Source organism: Poecilia formosa, unplaced genomic scaffold (assembly GCF_000485575.1).
Source record: "Poecilia formosa unplaced genomic scaffold, Poecilia_formosa-5.1.2 Scaffold206, whole genome shotgun sequence".
NCBI lineage: Eukaryota > Metazoa > Chordata > Actinopteri > Cyprinodontiformes > Poeciliidae > Poecilia > Poecilia formosa.
In genome coordinates, this window is record NW_006800145.1 from 855635 (window position 1) to 873497 (window position 17863).

Genomic DNA, 17863 nt, shown 5'->3' on the forward strand with positions numbered 1-17863 from the left:
ATGTATTTGATGCCCAAAGTCACACTTTCAGAATATTTTCACAGCATCTTCAGGGAATGATGACATTTACGTCATCATGAGGAGCTGCACAGAGCTGAAGTAAAATGGACAAGGCATAATTACTTCAAGTGTCCTAGAAACCCCCCACTCATTTGAAAAAAGCATGTATGAAGGATGGAGCTTAGACATTGGCAGACATTAACAATTATTGTCTCAGTACAGCATGAAGTTAGATTGTGTGTTGTTCTGTTATGGAGATTGGCTGTGCAGTTCTGCTCCTGTGTTTTGCATGAATGAATTCATGAAGGGTTTTTAGAAAAAAACTGCTAATAAATGCCATTAAAAAAAAGATCTTACATTTTGATGTAAGAAGGCCTGCTTACTACTGTTCAGTTTTGCTCAGGAGATTCTGAAGTAAGTTGCTCACTACAAATTGCACAGTGAAGACATATAAAGGTAAAGTCCCACTCATTATTTTTGCAGGGTACTTTGTGATGTAAAAAAATGAGACCATGAAGAATCTTCAAAAATGTGTCCCAATGTATTTTCACTTATATCCCGACCAATGCCACTAAAAAACAAATACGTCAGAGGAGAAATATAAAACATACTTAGATGAATTTGATTCATGCCATGCTTGAGAAAACAACAGTGCAGGCCTGCTCTAAGTTGAAAAAGTCTTCAAATGTGAAATGTCAGACCGTGAGAACATTTCTTGTCTACAACCGTCTACAGATGATCCTACAAATACTCTTTTTGAGTTCAGGACTTCTGCTAGGCTATTCCAAAAGGTTTCATTCAAGAGCAGTCATTCATTTGTTGATTTGCATGTGCAGTGGTTTGACTGTGATGCTGAAAAATGACATCTCTCTATATCTTAGGTTTTCTTTCAGACACGTGAAGGATTTGGACCATCATTTTTATTTTTTTTTTGGCCTTAGCCTGTTCTTCCAAATTGAAACTGAATCAAAGGACTTTTAACCTCTAAATTTTAAAAGTTTAGAGGGTGTGCACAATTTTGCACCAGGAAATGTTTTAGATTTTCACTCAGAAGTAGAAATGTTGTTTTTTTTTCAGTTGCGCTGTTGAAATTTTCAGAAAGGAATTTTTTATGGTCTCAGTTTTTATCAACACAAAAAGCTAGCATTTTATCAGAGATGTGCACACTTTGTAACTGGATTGTTCAATGAACATGATTCAAAAAGAGGCCTAAAATGTGTGGATTTCATGAAATATGTATTTCCTGTATCCCACAGAACGAACACAGGTCAGATCAATTACTTGCAGAGATCTGGCTTCCTAAAGTAGATATGATTTTATAAAAAAAAAAAAAAAAAATGCCCACATTTCTCACCTGTCATGGACCACAACAAGCTTTTTAACTCACAATAAACTATTAAGGTGGTGGGTGGCCATGCTTGTAGGTGTAGTTTCTTATCTGTGCTTTACTGAAAACATGCAGTTCATGCTACTTAGCACATCGACCCATCCACTACTTCATTTAATTTAAAAATCGTTTTCTCCTTTTTTTTTTTGGCATTCGTCTTTTATCTCAGATCCATCAAACACACATTAAAACACAGAGTAACTCATGCCAACATGATTAGCCTGTATGAAAAAAAAACAGAATCCTATCAAGAGAATCGAGATAAAAAATAAACAAAAGAAGACAAGACCCCATGTGAAATTCCCACCCACCCGTCAATCTCCCCTCCAAAAAAGATTAAAAAAAAACAAAAAAACAAAAAAAAAACAGTCTCTGAGGTGAGATTTGTGTTTCTTCCAAATGTTTAGTGGGCCTATTTTAGCCGTACGTGCGGCATGTTCAGCAGTTCGACGTTGCCAGTGGAGGCTGACGATGACGGACCACCCGCCAGGCTCCGGTTAGAGTCCTGGGTCCCTGCCCCCGCTCTATCTGCTGTCCTCAGGCGCTCAGAAGAAAACGAGCGAGCCTCAGATGTCCCCTGTGACAAAAAGTCGAACCCTTGCCCCTCCATGTCCCTGTCACTGATAAAGAGGTCCTCCTCGCCCCAACATCCTCTTCTTGTACCGCCACTCTCTCCCCCAAGGTCTTGGCAACAACTGTTGAAGCCTGTTGGAGAGTCACTGCTTGTACTTGGACTTGGAGATGAAAGACTGTGGCTTTGGTGTGCATCATGAACAGGACCTACCTGTACCAGGTCCTGCACTGACATGGATTTGCCCATTCCCTGGTCCATATGGATGGGCCTCGAGCAACAACCTGGCGCTGATGGCACGAGTGGCTCCAGCTCGAGACTCATATGCCTCCTCCAGCAGCCTTCTTCCTTTGCGTTAAGCCTGCCAGTACCATTCGTGTTCCCTTGTAGCTGCTGCCCTAATGTGCTCAATCCAAACTCAAGTCCAAGGTCCTTCCCAACGTTACTGTCTTCCGTGTGGCTATGCAGACCTCTGCAGAAGCTCTTGATTTCAGGAGAAGTCTCTCTAGAGGTCGCTTGGATCAGTTTGCCGGGGCCGGCGGTTTGTCTGGAAGGGGGCGGCGGAAGCCTTGCCAAAAGAGGAAAGCCTTCATCTCCTACTCCCCGGCCCCCAGAACTGCTGGTACTGTTCGGGGTGAGGACAGTGGGGGAGCTCCCCACAGCCTCGTCGGTGCCACTTTCAGGTGACGTGGCCTGAACCTGTTTATGATGTTGCAGATGATGATGATAATGAGGCAGCGGCGAGGGGCTAAAAGGGGAAGATGCGAGGCCCGAGGGAGGCGTGGACGACGAGGCGTGGAGATTAAGGTTGAGTTCGTTCTGAGGCGCTAGAATGAGGTGAAGCCCTCCCTGCGAGAGCTGGGAGTTGGTTGATGAGCGTGTGGCGTAGCCGCTCGGGGGAAGCGCTCCGCCGCAGCTGACCTGAGTGGAGCCGGAGAGGTCCTTACTAAAGACCGGAGAGTTGTAGTCAGAGGTCTGCTCCAGCTCAAACAGGGGCAGCGAAGAGAGAGTGAGAGCCGAAGAGGAGCCTTTACGCAAAACCTGACGATAAATGTCCAACAGAGAGTCCAACTTTGACTCGATTGACTGAACCTGTGTAGAAAAGAAAAAGTGGCGACAGCACCGAAGGTTAAAAAAATGTGCTTTTGAACCAAGTAAGTAAATTAAATGAACTTTCTGTTTTTTTTTTGCAGAAATGCACTGCTATTAACATCTCACTGGAGTTCACTGAAAGACAATATGTTGATCGCCAAAGCTTCACACACACCTGTCTCTCCACCTTACAGACACGACCCAGCATGCTCATGTCCTCCAACATGTCTCCATCAGACAGCAACTTCTCTCGTATCTTCTTGTCCAGAGGGACCTGTCCCTTCCCGAGGATTTGGTCCACCCTGGATGAACACCGGACACACACAAAAACAAGCAGACAAAGAAAAAAATTTGTCAGGAAGAAAAATTATCAGGAAAATAAAATGCAACCCAAAGCCCAGAAGAAAGAAATGTTGGGAAAAGACAATAACACAGGATATTAACTCCAGAAAGGGCTTGAGACAATAGTAATGCAATGTTCATATAGTTAGTAGTCCTCTCCATATATTTACTTTTAGTTAAATTTTCCCCTTTTTTGTCGGAAGATGAAACTTCCGAAAAGAAAAATGTAAATGTGATGATGGTGATGCCAAAACTTCCATTCAAGTATTCAAGCTCTTCTGTTTCGCTTTTCATCTAACAAGTAACATGATGCTTTTAATTCCATTACAATTATAGAAACTGTACCTAATAAAACAAAATAAAAGCCTGAGAAAACCAAGGACACCCAAAGGATCCCAACATTTAGACTGAAGAGATGCGGTTTTCCTCCACCAGTTGTTGTGAGGTTCATGTTTTCTGATTAACATGAGTGTGTGTGGTTTCTAAAGTCACATCACATAAATACATTTTATTGACTTGCTTCAATTAGGGATTGTTTAAATTGATGCAAAACATTACCACACGCCAACTAACAGGCTCGAGGCATAGATAATAGTAGTTTCCTTACATATCAATTTAAAAAACAAAAGTAATTTCAAAAGTGCAAGTTAAATTCAGTAACTGCACCCAAGTCTGCGACAGATGGCGTCAGTGTTAGTACAGGATTGACATCAAATGTGCTGTGTGAAGGTAAATTTTGTGTGTGTGTGTGTGTGACTGTGACACGCTGTAGCATGAAGCTCCAGACACCTGAGGAACGCCAGAATTTCAACCCGAGGCAGAAGTGGAATTACATCGTTAGTGTTTGTTCAGCGGATCAGAGGACAGAGAAAAGAAAAGATCTGCTTGCCCCTAACAACTCAGTCAATTCAAAGCCACTATTAAAGCCTTGTGTCAGACTGGGGTAGTAAAGTAGCAAACATATTGCATGAGAAGATTTTTAGCTTTAATTGAACACCTTTTACGTAGAGGTTAAGTCTCTCAATGTCTCAGAAGACCCTTGTTCACAACATTAAAAAAGATAAATGGAGATTCTGGAATTACTTTTAATGCATAACACTTAAAAGTGGAAATGCGCCAATCATGTCTTTCCAGGTCAATATAATTCCACGCACAAAAATCGTAAATCAATCCACTTTGATAATGAATTCATTTAAAGGAAGAAAACTATTGTTAGTTTTGACGTAATTAAGAAATAGGGCAGAATTTTATTTTATTTTTTTTCCTGCATCTGATCTGGCAAACACAGATCAGATTGCAGATCTCTGGCTGATTAGTTAATTAATTAATCTCTGCTTATGATTGGCTGATAAAAGACTTTAATTTGTTTGCATGATTTGACTGAGTGTCATATGAGGTAAACCCATGTGAGATGGAAAACAGTGAAGGACTATGGGGGGACTTCTGACCCCCTGATGGAGTTTTTCCTCCCCTGGCTGCAAAACACAGACAAAGACGGGGAGGAAACTGTCTTAGCTGCAGTGCTCAGGGTCTTTGGGCCAGTTATCAAGTCCAGCCTGTGAGGAAAGCAAACATATACACACACAGAGGTACACGTGTGCATAAAGAAAATAGATCATATCATTATCTTTATGCGCATTCACAATATGTTTTCTCATAAATACACACAGAAACACATTCATCAGCTCAGAGGCCTCAGGAATGACAGCCTACAGCAGTCGGTTTGTCTTCCTACCTGGTCTGCAGACTCTTGATGCGGCACAGCATGTCCAAGTGACCGGCAGAGTACTGTTCAATCACATCTTTGACATCATACGGACGCAGAGTCTCCTTAAACTTCTTCTTTGCGACGTGAAATTTCATGATCCTGCAGGAAAAAGCAGAGACATTTTCAAATTTCTGTCAAAAGAGGGCGCTCTGACCCAATCAGAAAGGAGAATCTGCTGCTACACCTCAAGGCTATAAAATAAAATGTATCCTTCCGTTTGAATGAGACATGCTAAATCCAGTCCATTAGTTTGTCTACAATAGTCTGAGCACCTGAATATTTTCCTCCTAAATTTTCTAAAAGCATCGTGTGTAGATGTGCTTGCGTATTTTAGCTGTGTGCATGTTACACAATTTCTGTGAAAGGGTTTATTTACCTGTGGTGCCTCAGGGCTGAGCTCAGAATAAATATAAGTCTACAGAAAAGAAAAGCCAGCAGGCAACAGAATGTAAACCAAGAAGAGAGCTCCTAGGTTTGGTGCTCTCTCCTAACCCAGGAGAAAAGTTATACAAAGATGAACATTAAGCAGATACAAAAGGTGTGAAAAAATTTACATTTTAGGAACAAGCTCCTTCTTGCTAACATATTTGAATATTGCATAATTAGTACGTAAGGAAAATGCCCCCAAAAAATGAAGAATGTGGACAGAACCGTTCAGCAAGATGTGACTTGTGTGCACATGTTAACAGTGGGTATTACTGCAGCCTGAGAGCAACAAGATTCAAGGTTCATGCATTGGCTACACACCGACTCCCGCCCAAAGACAACTGAAGACAAGAATTGCCCCCAAAATGGATAAGAAAAAAAAAAAGCCAAAAAATATTGAGCAAAAATTCTATGTCACCTTCTGAGTTTGCTGTACTTTGTTTCTAAGCAGGTAAGATTCTTTTGTAATATTTTAAAGTGATCTTGAGAACATTTATCGGAGAAGCAGCCAAGAGGCCCATGGGAACTCTGGAGGAGTTGCACAGATTTACAGCAACAGGATAACTAATAGCCCTGCACTCCACAAATCTGGTCATTTTAAATAATGTCATTGCTGAAATAAAGCCATTAATGTCCTGCTTGGAGTTTGTCACAAAAACCATTCAGGCGACACGGTAAACATGTGGAAGAAGATGCTCTGGTTCAATAAGATCAAAAATTATCGGTCTGCATGCAAAACACTATATGTGGAAGAAAACTGACAATGCATTTGACCCAGAACAAACCCACCCCACAGTGTTTGTGGCAGCATCATGCTGTGGGCAGATCTTTCTTCAGTAGAAGTTGCTCAGAGTTGATGGGAAGATGAATAAGAAAAAAAAAACAGGGCATGCCAGTAAGATAACCTGTTAGAGGCTTCAAAAGCCTAAGTTCACTTTCCAGCAGGATGACAACCTTAAAACAGCCAGAACCATATCAGAGCTATATGGTTATATCAAAGCATAGTTTAGCCAAAAACAATTTAATAAAAAAAACACTGGTTTTGTGAATCTGTCACAAGACTTGGATATAGTTGCAGATGATCTCCATCCATTCTGACTGAGTTTAAACTCAATCATAGAAGAATGGATAAAACTTTAGATTTTACAAGATGATTGAGACATACAAAAAAAAAACCCTGACAACTCGTTGTGCCTTTAATTGCAGTCAAGGTGGTTCTACAAACTATCAATATATATTTACATTTTTTATTTGTAAAAGATAAAAAATAAACAATAGATCATTTTCGATTTACCTAAAATCCCATTTGAAACATTGCAATGTTGTAAACTACATTTATGAAACTTTAGTGATTTCAAATACATTTGCTAGGCACCGTTGTGTCTTTACTAATCATGCACAAGTTTGCATTGTTTAAAACCGTACTAACTATACTTCCTGCATATAAATTATGCCACGGAGGCTAGACAGCCCCCAAAAAAGAAAACTAAAAAAAGAACGACTTCCGGTCATTTTAGTCCTTTGAGTGCAGACAATCAGGGGAGCTGCTAGACCGCAGTGTGCTGCAATCAGGCTTTGTTTGCATTCAGAACAAAAGGGGAAAGCATTAGCTGGATGGAAAAAGAAAAGCGCAGTCTCCTTTGACAAACCTGACAGCTCGGATGACGGTCTTGACGGAGGGCAGCAAGTCTTCCACGGAGATCTCACAGTGGCAGCCCTTATCATCAAAGGCATCGTCCCCCGTCACAGTGGAGTCTGCTGCTTATGAAACAGGCAGAAGAGAAGGACTGTCCACTTACTTGTACAACGAGCAGGAAACCTATGAACACAACAGCAGCTATCATGCACTGCTTGTGCGGCTGAACCTGAGGTTACCTCATCAAGCCCCTAATCCTGATTTGTATATAGGTGCTGGGTCCAGGAACAAAGCATTTTGGTGCCTCTTTATGTGTCTCATAATGATGACAGGAGGATTTAAAGTGATTGGAGAGGGAAAGAGGGAAGAACCGATTTTTAAGCTTCTGGAACTGCGGACTAGTTGTAAAGAAAAAGGCCTCTGTGTGCCTTTAAGATTTATCGTCAACAGCAGATCTGTTCATGGGCCTTCTGAGTTACGACATCCTGGTGAAGTAAGCAAGGGGTCATGAGCTTGACTGCAGACTCAAATATAAGGACTGTAGTAGTACAGAGCATGTGTGTGAACTCAAACAGCTTGTAGTGCGGCGCATAAATATTGGTTTTGTCTATAATTGGGTCGCATCTAAAGGAAAATATTTAATATTTTGACACTGAGAACGACCTAATCAGCGTGATTTTGACTAACCTGGAATTTGTTTCCATTTAGCCAGCTGTATGGCTCAGACAGCCCAGATAGTCACTGAAATAACACCCCCATCTATCCAGCTGTCCAACATACAACAACTGGTGAAAGGGTGACAGAGAGAGAGAGACAGCCGATTCTCTCTCCTCAGCTGTCTGTCGTGGTTTGGTACAGCAGTTGTGTTGGATAGGGTGGGGAAACAGATGAAATCAACACTTGGAGTGACACATTCTCTTACTGCATTGCTTATACTTTAAAGAAAGAAACAAAAACAAGATGAAGCTTTTAGATTTAAATGAATTTTAAACATTTTTTAGGATTAAAAACTAAATCCATTACTGGATTTCTGACGTCTGCAATGACAGCTTAAAAAGTCTGACGCCTGATTATGTAAAAGGGTTTCACAGCACTGCCGCATTTTTAATGTATGCTTATTTACACTTTTCTAACAAACAGCTGGTCTGACGTCAACGACCTTCCAACTGAAGTCCATATTGCAAAGTAGAACATGTTGAGTGTAACCAGGCAGAAACATTTGGCAATGAAAAAAAAATAATTAAAAGTGAAAGCAGGTGATTAGTTATGAAATTTCTATCAACTACACCTAACTGTAGTTGATAGATTCTTAACTGACTAGCTCACAAACTCTTAGCTAAATCCAAGATAGGCATAATTAAACAAAACCGGGAAAGGTGACAGCTGTGTAATAATAAGGCACCTTTGGTATAAATCACTACACAGACAGAAATCTTCAAATAAATAACAGAAACATATCTTGTCTTGGCACCACTCTATTATTTAATTGTCTTGGGTGGCTATTAAAACACATGTATGGTCCAAATTTCTTTTTCTTTATTTAATTTCAAGTTGTCAAGTTCTGCAGATAAGATATTAACTACTGATAAATTCTCCCAAATAACCTACTTATAAAACAAAAACTAAAGAGATTTCTGCTGTTTTGTCTTTTTGGCTAAATTTAATATTTCTGATTAATGGAATACATTTTTAATGTGATATAAAGAAAACCTGAGTAAATAAATAATATTTCTCAAATGATGGTTCTGTTTTATCAGAGGAGGAAATCTATCCAGACCAATCTTGCCCTACATGAAAAACAAACTGCCCTGGGAACTTGCTGAATGGATTGGCCTAACGCTTTTCATACTAGAGCTCTGTAAAGTGTGATTTTTTTATTTATTTTTTATTTTTTTGCTGTTTTTGTTCTTTTGTTTTACGTTTTCTGAAGCATGAATCCTTCTGTGATTTCCGATTGGCACAGCCAAGGCCAATGCCGTAAAGCTCTGAGGGAAACATTCGGTGGGTGTGCGGTGTCACTGACCGTCAGTGGTGGAGCGGGACTGGCTCTTGAGACGGAGCGAAGGTCTGAAGCGCGTGCGGTCGTTGAAGCTCCAGCTCTTTTGAACCTTGGCAGGACTGGTGCCCTCTGTGCCACCGTCGGCCACTGGAGAACGCCGGTCGTTCACAGAGGACGTCTGGCGGTTCTTGATGCTCTGACCGCGGGGGCTCGCCATCCTCACACGCTCTTTGAAGCTTAACTTTTGGCTGAAGTTGGAGGACGAGGAGTTGTGCAGACAGAGGTATTTTGGAGTGTGAAAGAGAAAAAAGGTGATGATGTTGGAAGTGAAAGACAGAAAAACATTGGTTAATAATTCAAGCTTCAGCTCAGTAACAGAAATCCGACTCATCTTTTGGTAAAGTTTTGCTTATTTGCGTAGAATTTATGTCATTTAGAGCTTTTTCTGAGATAAGAGTAAATAACTGGAGGGCAGGAGGAAAAGACAAACATGCATATTGATGGGGGTCCTATATATAAAATGCTAGCTCTGCTTTGGGATGATGTATCAGATGTGCAGTGATGATATTAAAGTATTTGTTTTGAACAACTTAGTTAGCAAGACACAAAAGTGGACAAAGGAAAACAAAGTCTCTCCATTGCTTAATTTAGTTTTTAGAAAAGTAGAGCATACTATACTCCAAAATCTCTACATAATTAGAAAATATTACCATAACATGATGCTTTGTGTTAGTCCACTCCATGAACGATTAAAACACATTTATGCTTGTGGTTGTGATACGGGGAATGTCTGGCTCTCTCTCTCTTTCATATGTTTCATACAATATGAAAGTTGTGAAACGTTCACATATTTCATAAACATATTTCGTATGTTTACAAGGTCAGGGAATGTTTGAGTGCGCTTAATGCAGAGCATCAACATGCAAAAGCATGAGCAGTGCAACAAACTCAGGCAGGATTTATTTAAATTGGCTAAGTTCAACGCATTAAACATGGTAATTTTGCTGTCAAGAATAAAATAAACATATTGTCAGCAAATTAATTTAAAAGATCAGTACTTTGTTTCTGCAAAATTATCCAAATAGCACCATAAAAAAGTTATAAAAGTTATAAAAAATACTTTTGGTTGTGGAGTAATGCATACTTTGTTCCCATAAGTTCTATTCAAGCTTGGTTTCATAGGCACATTTTGCAATTAGTCATGGTGACTTGTGATCTTTTTCATTGGATTTGATGACAATAAAATGTGAATATTAAAAAAAAAAGAAAACATCAAGTGAGGCAGTGCGTAAGTTCGATTTAGAGAAGTGAGTGAAGGAAAAAAAAAAAAAACGATACCAGAAAAAGCAAGAACATTTCACTCAAGAAAAAGCTCATAAATGTTGATTAATTTACTAAATTTGCAGGTGAGACTGCAACCCGGCACAATTCTTCATCAATTTTCTGGATATAATCAAGCAAACTGGCACATCACTCAGGCACATATCAAGGAAGGCTAATTATTATTTTAAGAGCGACTCATGTTTTCCCGCAGCACTAGCTTGCTCTGGCCTATCTGAGGCTCTGGAGCCTCCAAAGGACGTCCATGCACCAAGAATTAGTCAGCATTCCCAAAAAAAACAAAAAACAAACAAAACAAAAAAAACACATCATGGAACATGGGAGCAGAGATGCCGTGTACCTATGTTTCCGAGCGGTATAACTCCTCAGTAGCTTCTGCTTATTACTATGAATTTTACTAGAAACCAAGGAGAGATAGACACATGATGATTTGTTACTTGATAGGTTTTTTTAAGGCGTGAAAAATGACTTTGAACCTCATTACCTTTTCCACTGTCAGAAAAGAGAGATTCGAGTTATATGAATTCATAGCACAGAGAGTTATATACTACAAGTGTTAATTTCGGTTCATTACGACTATGACTTGCCGCTAACGCAGTATAGAAACCCAATGTTTAGTTGGAGATACTTGGAGAGTCCTAAGCACATTTTTGTAGGCCACAACATAATACATTAGTATTTAAAATACCTTTTCTTTATCTTTTGCCATCCGATTTTCTGTGAAGCCAATTGTGATTTTCATTAACCCTAATTATCTACACAAACGGAAAACCACTTGAAATGCATTTGTCCGTCTGCAACGAATCCATATTGCACGTGCTTCCGTTTCTGAATTAAATTACAGAAATAAATTAAGTTTATGACAAAAGCCCCCACCGAGAATAAAGTAACAGCGGAGTCAGCGCTGATGTTTCGGCATCCCGAGCGCTGGCATTTAGAGGGAGCAGAACAGGAGCTTAGTGGAGGAAAATTAACATCTACTGCAGAACCGTCCAAAAAAGGCTGCAATTTGGTGACTCATGCACTTCATGTCGATATCACTCCTTTAACCATGTGAATTCCAGCAGGCCATGGCAACAAGTGCTTGAATCACAGCATGAGGCCAGGAACCTTTTTGCAGGGTCTTGTGAATCTCTATTTGCTTGTTTTATTGTCATTTACGCATTGTCTGTGCTGCATTTTTGTTCCTAAGCGCATAATATTCTATGGATTTATTTTATGGATAAAGTAATACAGTTGCAGCCCACTGTGTGCAGAGGTTTCTGGATCCCTCCTGGGCTTATCCATCCCGATGCTTCGGCATATTGCGCACAGGGCACGATTCAGGCTTTTTAATCTACCTATTCAATGACTTTCACATTATGAACAACAAATGTGACGGCATCTGTGCTGCTGTGGTTCTTCACAGACAAACATTTACTCTGTTTCATAACTGCAAACACAAAACATATTACATCACACTGGCCTTGCTGCCCTAATCGCTATCCTCCCATAATGATTCTGGAAATTCATCAACACCATTAATACATACCCTTTAGATAAATGTGCTGTATAAATACAGACAAACAAAGAAGAATAGCTCATAAAAAACATTAAAGGCTACCTGAGGCAAGTAATCGCTGAGAAAAAGACAAATATGTTTATATGCGTTTGGGTAGGTTTTATTTTTGTCCCAAATAAAAAAAAAATAAATAAAAAAAAAATGTTTTTGGCGCTATTGTTTTTGAGATGAAGCACTAAACAAACAGAAGCACCAATGAGTCATTGAGCGCCTGAGTAAAAACAGCTTTTAGTGGACTAAAATATCATTACCCTCTGCCTTTAGCTGCTCTGATTAGATCAACTTTGTTGTGTCAATGCGGTTAACACAGCCTGGCTGATAGTGTTTTTTTTCTGAAAGTGTTTTTGATCTCTCTGTTACTGCAGAGAGATCAATGAAATTCTCCAAACCTCCGTGTGAAAAAAGGGAGTTTTTATCTAAGCAAAAACTGTTTTTTATATGAAGATAATGTATCATTGAAAGCAATTCTGCACCTAATTAGATCAACTTTGTGACGTCTTCCAGTGTATGATTGCTGCATAAAGTTACACAATGCAGAACAACTAAGAATATTTGGTAGAAGACCAAATAAGTTGCCTTTGCATTTTTGCCCTTATTCACTGTAATAAATGCATTTAAAACATGCAACATAGAAATAACTTTTCAAAAAGAATGTAATCACATGACAAGTCCTCCTAATTGTATACATCTTTTAAAATTGCTGTTTATGAAGACAAAAGGAGGGATTTCAGGTTTTTTTTTTTATTATGACAGCTAATCATTTTTTTCAAAATAACTTTTTATAGTTTCCTTTCAAGCTGCACTTGTCAAAATGAACTGTACGATGTGCTGAATGAGTCATTCACAAACACAAAGAGTTAAGTCTCCTGAGGATATTTAATCACTTGTACAGAGTATTTCCTCATCTTCTGGCTGATATTAGAGTTTTAAAGCACATCATTTCTCTTTGGTGAGGATGGGAAACAGTAAGTTGTGTCCTGTCAGCAGGATTTTTGTTTCCCAGTCATAATTAAAAACAAAGGGTCATCCTGCAATAAATGACAACAACAACAACTGGTTATTTGTTGATATTTGTCAGACTGACAGTACTACTAGAAATATGATTATTCCACTGTCAGTTCAACGAAAGTGTTAATAAATGATGAGTTTGTGAGTCAAAGTATGACTGAATTTAATGAGTACTGTTTAACAGCACAGTTGGTTCCAATTAATATAATTGATGTGATCAAGTGACACATCATAATCATTTCTACTCATAATCATTTGAGCAGAAATGATTATGTTTGTAAGACTCTGGACTCTATGCATTGACATGTTTGTAGTACTTTTTATTGCTGCTTATTACTGCTTTTTTGTAATAAATACCACAACATTTTACGATAAAATGTGAAGTTCATATCCTCCCGCCCCCATCTTAAATGCTTGATAATAAAAATTTACAAGAGGAAATAAAGTTAGGTAAACAATGGTTAAAACTTTGACCAAATCAGGAAAAGAGTAGATACAAACAATGGCACTGATTAAGTTAGTAATATAATGACAATGTGCTTCCATATCAGCGGGGTACTTTAATAAATCAGTATTTGCAAAACTTAACGCCTTCCTTATTCTAGAATAACATGACTGCAGGATTTTGCAGGGTTTGGTACCAAAAGTACATTTCATCCAAGTTAAAAAATACAATCAATATAACGGCAATATAAGAATCCCGTCTCGTTTGCAGCTGAATATATTGATTGAGGTGTCTCAAATAATGGCGGCAGCAAGATATATATATATATATATATATTTTATTCTGATTGTTACAAATAAATGGCAGTAATGGCTAAGTGCTGGGGCAGAAGGCAACTACACAGAGTCATCCTCGGTCCTGAAATCAAATTTCTAACACCAACTAGCAGCGAATCTGCAGTGAAAAAGGTACAAACCTGGTGGTTGACTCTCCCTGATCCTTCCTGGAGTTGGCAGATGAGAAAAAGAGAGAAAAAAAATATGAGAAAACATTTTATACATGGCTTCTCTAACATATTTTCCTAATTATCTATTAATAATAATAATGATAATAATAACAACAAAGCTCAAAAGAAAGAAAAACGGTGCTTTTGCATATTTTAGCCTAATGGAAGAGCCTGCAGTTACAGCTAATGATGCCGCATTTTGAATGAATGAAATATGAACTGAATTTAGCCATTGGTAACAATTTATTTTTACACAGAATGAAAATCTTTCAGAACGCTCATGTCTGGAAAACAATATTAATATTATTTACTGAACTTCAGTAAATAATGTGGGAAACTATCAACTGTTTCTCATTGTAAATTAATGTGGTGATAGTTTCATTTTAGTGGCGTCTTTTTTGACGTGTTAAAAAAAAAGTCTATGGTAGTCGGGCTTAGCTGGAGATCTAATTACAAACTAACTACATAAACGGATACTTTCCTCATCTTCTAATGGTTCTTAAGATTTTAGCCAACATATTGAGTCAATTGATGTAGCACTGAACCCTAAACAGACTGCTAAGGCTACTTTTGATGGTGCTTTCTATTTGTGGGGAGCTCAGCTTGTACTTTTCTAGCCAACATGACAAACTGGATGTAGATGTAACAATAGGTATGATGTATTGAAACCAGTGGGTGTCGAAAGCTGGGGGGTAGGGCAAAACCTTTGCACTCAAGATTTATTAGTAGAAAACTAAAACTTGCAAAAACAACAACGTGTTTCTTAGAATCAGCAAGATACAAAAGTTTTTTTGCCGAGGCACTGTTCCAGCAACTGCAGCCTTTACAAGTACTCATAATTTACAGAAGGCAACACACTAATTACTGGGATGCATCTCAGAAAGAAAAAAAATAATAGCAAAACACACACTAACTACTGCAGCATGCAAATGGGAAAAGGAAACAAAAATATTCTTTGAGAAGGAGAAAGTTGTGTTTTTTCACTAGTCAGTGTTTCTTCTTTTTTTTAACTCATGTCTTTATAAATGCCCATTTTATGCTGGAAATACTGGTTTCTCAGTATTTCCAGGCTCCGACAATAGTTTCACTGGAAAAGTCAGCGAAACATTTGGGTGAACAGACACATCTGAATAATAAATGGGCCTTTCTTTTTTTGAGATATTAATGTCATAAAATAAGTTCTTGTTTCTTGCTTTAAGGTTTTTCAAACATCTTTTTATTGACACCATTACACAAGACAGACCAGAATTGATAAGCGAACAGAGACGTCCAATAACTCTTCTACAGACGGATTATTGTTCCCCATCTTTAAAGGGACGGGTCAGCTTTTATTAAAATGGGGTTCTGCAGAAAGGCTACGAACATTGAGTATCTTAATCACAGCAGACGACTCCCCGAACAATGGAGGAATGGAGATTAACATTCACCCAGGGATTTCAGATGCTGAGCCAGACAGAATCAATCAGTTTATGACATCCTAAAACAACTCCAGGCTCAAACTTGTCATAGCAGTTTATGTGGCTACTACTTTAAAAACCTTTACAGCTCCATCAGTTTGTACTGGGATTCACTTTGCGTTCTTCTTCCCTTGTTAATAACAGTCTCCTGTTTTTGTTTACTAAATTTTGCTCTTCTGAGCAACAGACACAGGAAGACTGTACCTTGTGCCGTTTTATTTTAAGAGAGCTGAAGAACCTCAAATTCAAAGATTGATTGGTGCGGTAGTGGTGAGAAGGGATTGTTGCTTGAGATTTTAGGATTCAAATTGACTTTTGGATGTAAGTTTAAGTTTATGCAATAAAAGATAGATGGAGGATCAATAATTATGGAAGGCTGAGTAATAAATCTGATATGGGAAATATGTAATATACGTTCGACTGCAACAAAAGCAATTCTTCTTAAAACAGAAATCCAAGAGAGAGTGTGACAAAAACACCAAATATAGACATCAGCTGTCATAGTTGTACCTACTTTGTAGGGCTGCAGGTATGCAGCGCCTTCAAGTGAGGCTTCCAGGTAGCAACGGAAACCGAGTTCTCATCAGCTGCATAACTACGCCAAACACACTGCATGCAGAATACAAACAGAAAACACCCCCCCACCCAAAATCGAGGTAAATACGAAGCAAAAAAAACTAACAAGTAAATCAGGATCAAAGAGGGCACCATAAAGACGAGCACAAAGTAGATCAGGACAATGATAAAACTAATGAAGACAGGTGATTAGTGAAAAAGAAAAAAAAAGAAAAACACACAGATGTGTCACACATCTGGCCCCGGATGCAGGTCAGGCATGGATACATGCCTGTTGATTGGCAGGAGGCTCTCATAGTGCCGCCACGTGGCATCCAGATAGGGCCTGTCAGTGGAGTAATAACGCCACGCAGCCTGGTGTAACAGTGAGATGCACAAGATGAAGAGACGACGTATGAGCAAAAGAGGAGAGCAAAGAAGAAAAGAAAGCATGAGGGGAAATGTGAAGAGGAGAGGAAGAAGTAAAGGGAAGAAGATTGGTGTATTTTTTGGAAGAATGTGTGTAAAAACAGATTTTAGAGGCTACCCCTGGGTGAAGATGGAGGCGGCTAGAGAGAATGAGATTTACTGTCCAAAAAGGTCTAGGATGGAAAAAAGAGAAGCTGGAGGATGAAAAAGTAAACATGTTTAAAAATCACATTCATTAAAATTCAGATATTAACGTACAATACCTTGCAACATTCTTCTTCTTATTATTATTATTTTCATTGTTTTGTCATTACAGCCACAAACTGCAATGTAGAGTATTGGGATTTCTTGTAATGCAGCTCAGAGTGGTACAGAACGGTGGAAGGAAGATGGCGTCTAGTTTCAACAGTTTTTTCACCAATGAAAATCTGAAAAAAGAGACTCAATACTTTGTAGAAACATCCTATTGCAGGGATTGAATGGAACTGGATGCCACAGTTAGTAGTTCTCTTTTTTTATATACAACATATTTTTAAAAACAGTTTTCTTTCTATTTCACAAATATGCACTACTTTGCCCTGGTCTATAAAGGAACGTCAGACCGGATTGATCCGGAGTCGTTGAGGATCGGTTTTCTGCATGAATCACACATGAATCAAAGTTACTTTCTCAGCCCAGCGTTAAATTCTTCAGAGGACGTATAATGAACTACTTATTTGATTCAAGTGTGCAGAAGCAGAGACACATCTGAAAGTTGCAGGGCCCTTAAAAGACTGGATGCTGACACCTGTGGCCTAGCAAATAAAATCCCAATAAATATACTGCAGTATAATGGTTGTAGCATGACGGAACGTAATGTGAATACTTTTGCACAATAATGTAAACTTTTGCTCCTCTTTAGTCAAACCAGTTCCAGTCCTGGTTCAGTTCTTGTGCTGCACATGGCAATGAAGAGGTTTTGTTACCACGGATGAGATTTTAAAGAACAGATTCAGGAAAAGGGTCCCTAAGAAATTCAAACTTTACCTGGATGAGGTAGGCTGCAGGGTTCCTCCTCTTCTCAAAGTGCTTTTGTCTGTGCTGCTCCTGGACCTTCAGGGCAAAGCCTGAGCCCAGAATACCCTGACGAGACATGCATCAGTTGGTTCTCTCTCATATACACATAGATTTCAGTATTTTCCTTAAACTAAATCAAAAAATATAGACACGTTCAGTTCATTTGTGGTAAAAAGTAAGGCATTTCAGTCGCTTTTGCCATTTTCCTGTATTGATGACTTAACTTTAAGTGTACAAAACCACACACTCCAATCATTAATAAACAAAAGAAGCTTAAATGTTTCA

General features: G+C 38.8%; 1 protein-coding gene across 4 annotated transcripts in view; it reads right to left on the reverse strand.

The window, feature by feature from the left end:
- Positions 1-1687: 1687 nt before the first annotated feature.
- kcnq5b (potassium voltage-gated channel, KQT-like subfamily, member 5b) overlaps positions 1688-17863 on the reverse strand; it is a 95254-nt gene continuing 79078 nt past the window's right edge. The window contains exons 7-15 of one of the 4 annotated variants that reach the window (XM_016679277.1): positions 17549-17644; positions 16053-16147; positions 14052-14078; positions 10903-10959; positions 9246-9469; positions 7236-7347; positions 5128-5259; positions 3226-3352; positions 1688-3050 (exon numbers count right to left, since the gene is read on the reverse strand). In XM_016679277.1, coding sequence (XP_016534763.1) covers positions 1800-3050; positions 3226-3352; positions 5128-5259; positions 7236-7347; positions 9246-9469; positions 10903-10959; positions 14052-14078; positions 16053-16147; positions 17549-17644 — 2121 coding nt within the window. In that variant the 3' untranslated portion in view covers positions 1688-1799. The remainder of the gene's footprint in view (positions 3051-3225; positions 3353-5127; positions 5260-7235; positions 7348-9245; positions 9470-10902; positions 10960-14051; positions 14079-16052; positions 16148-17548; positions 17645-17863) is intronic. The other 3 variants (XM_016679278.1, XM_016679279.1, XM_007567294.2) reach the window with 3 other exon arrangements.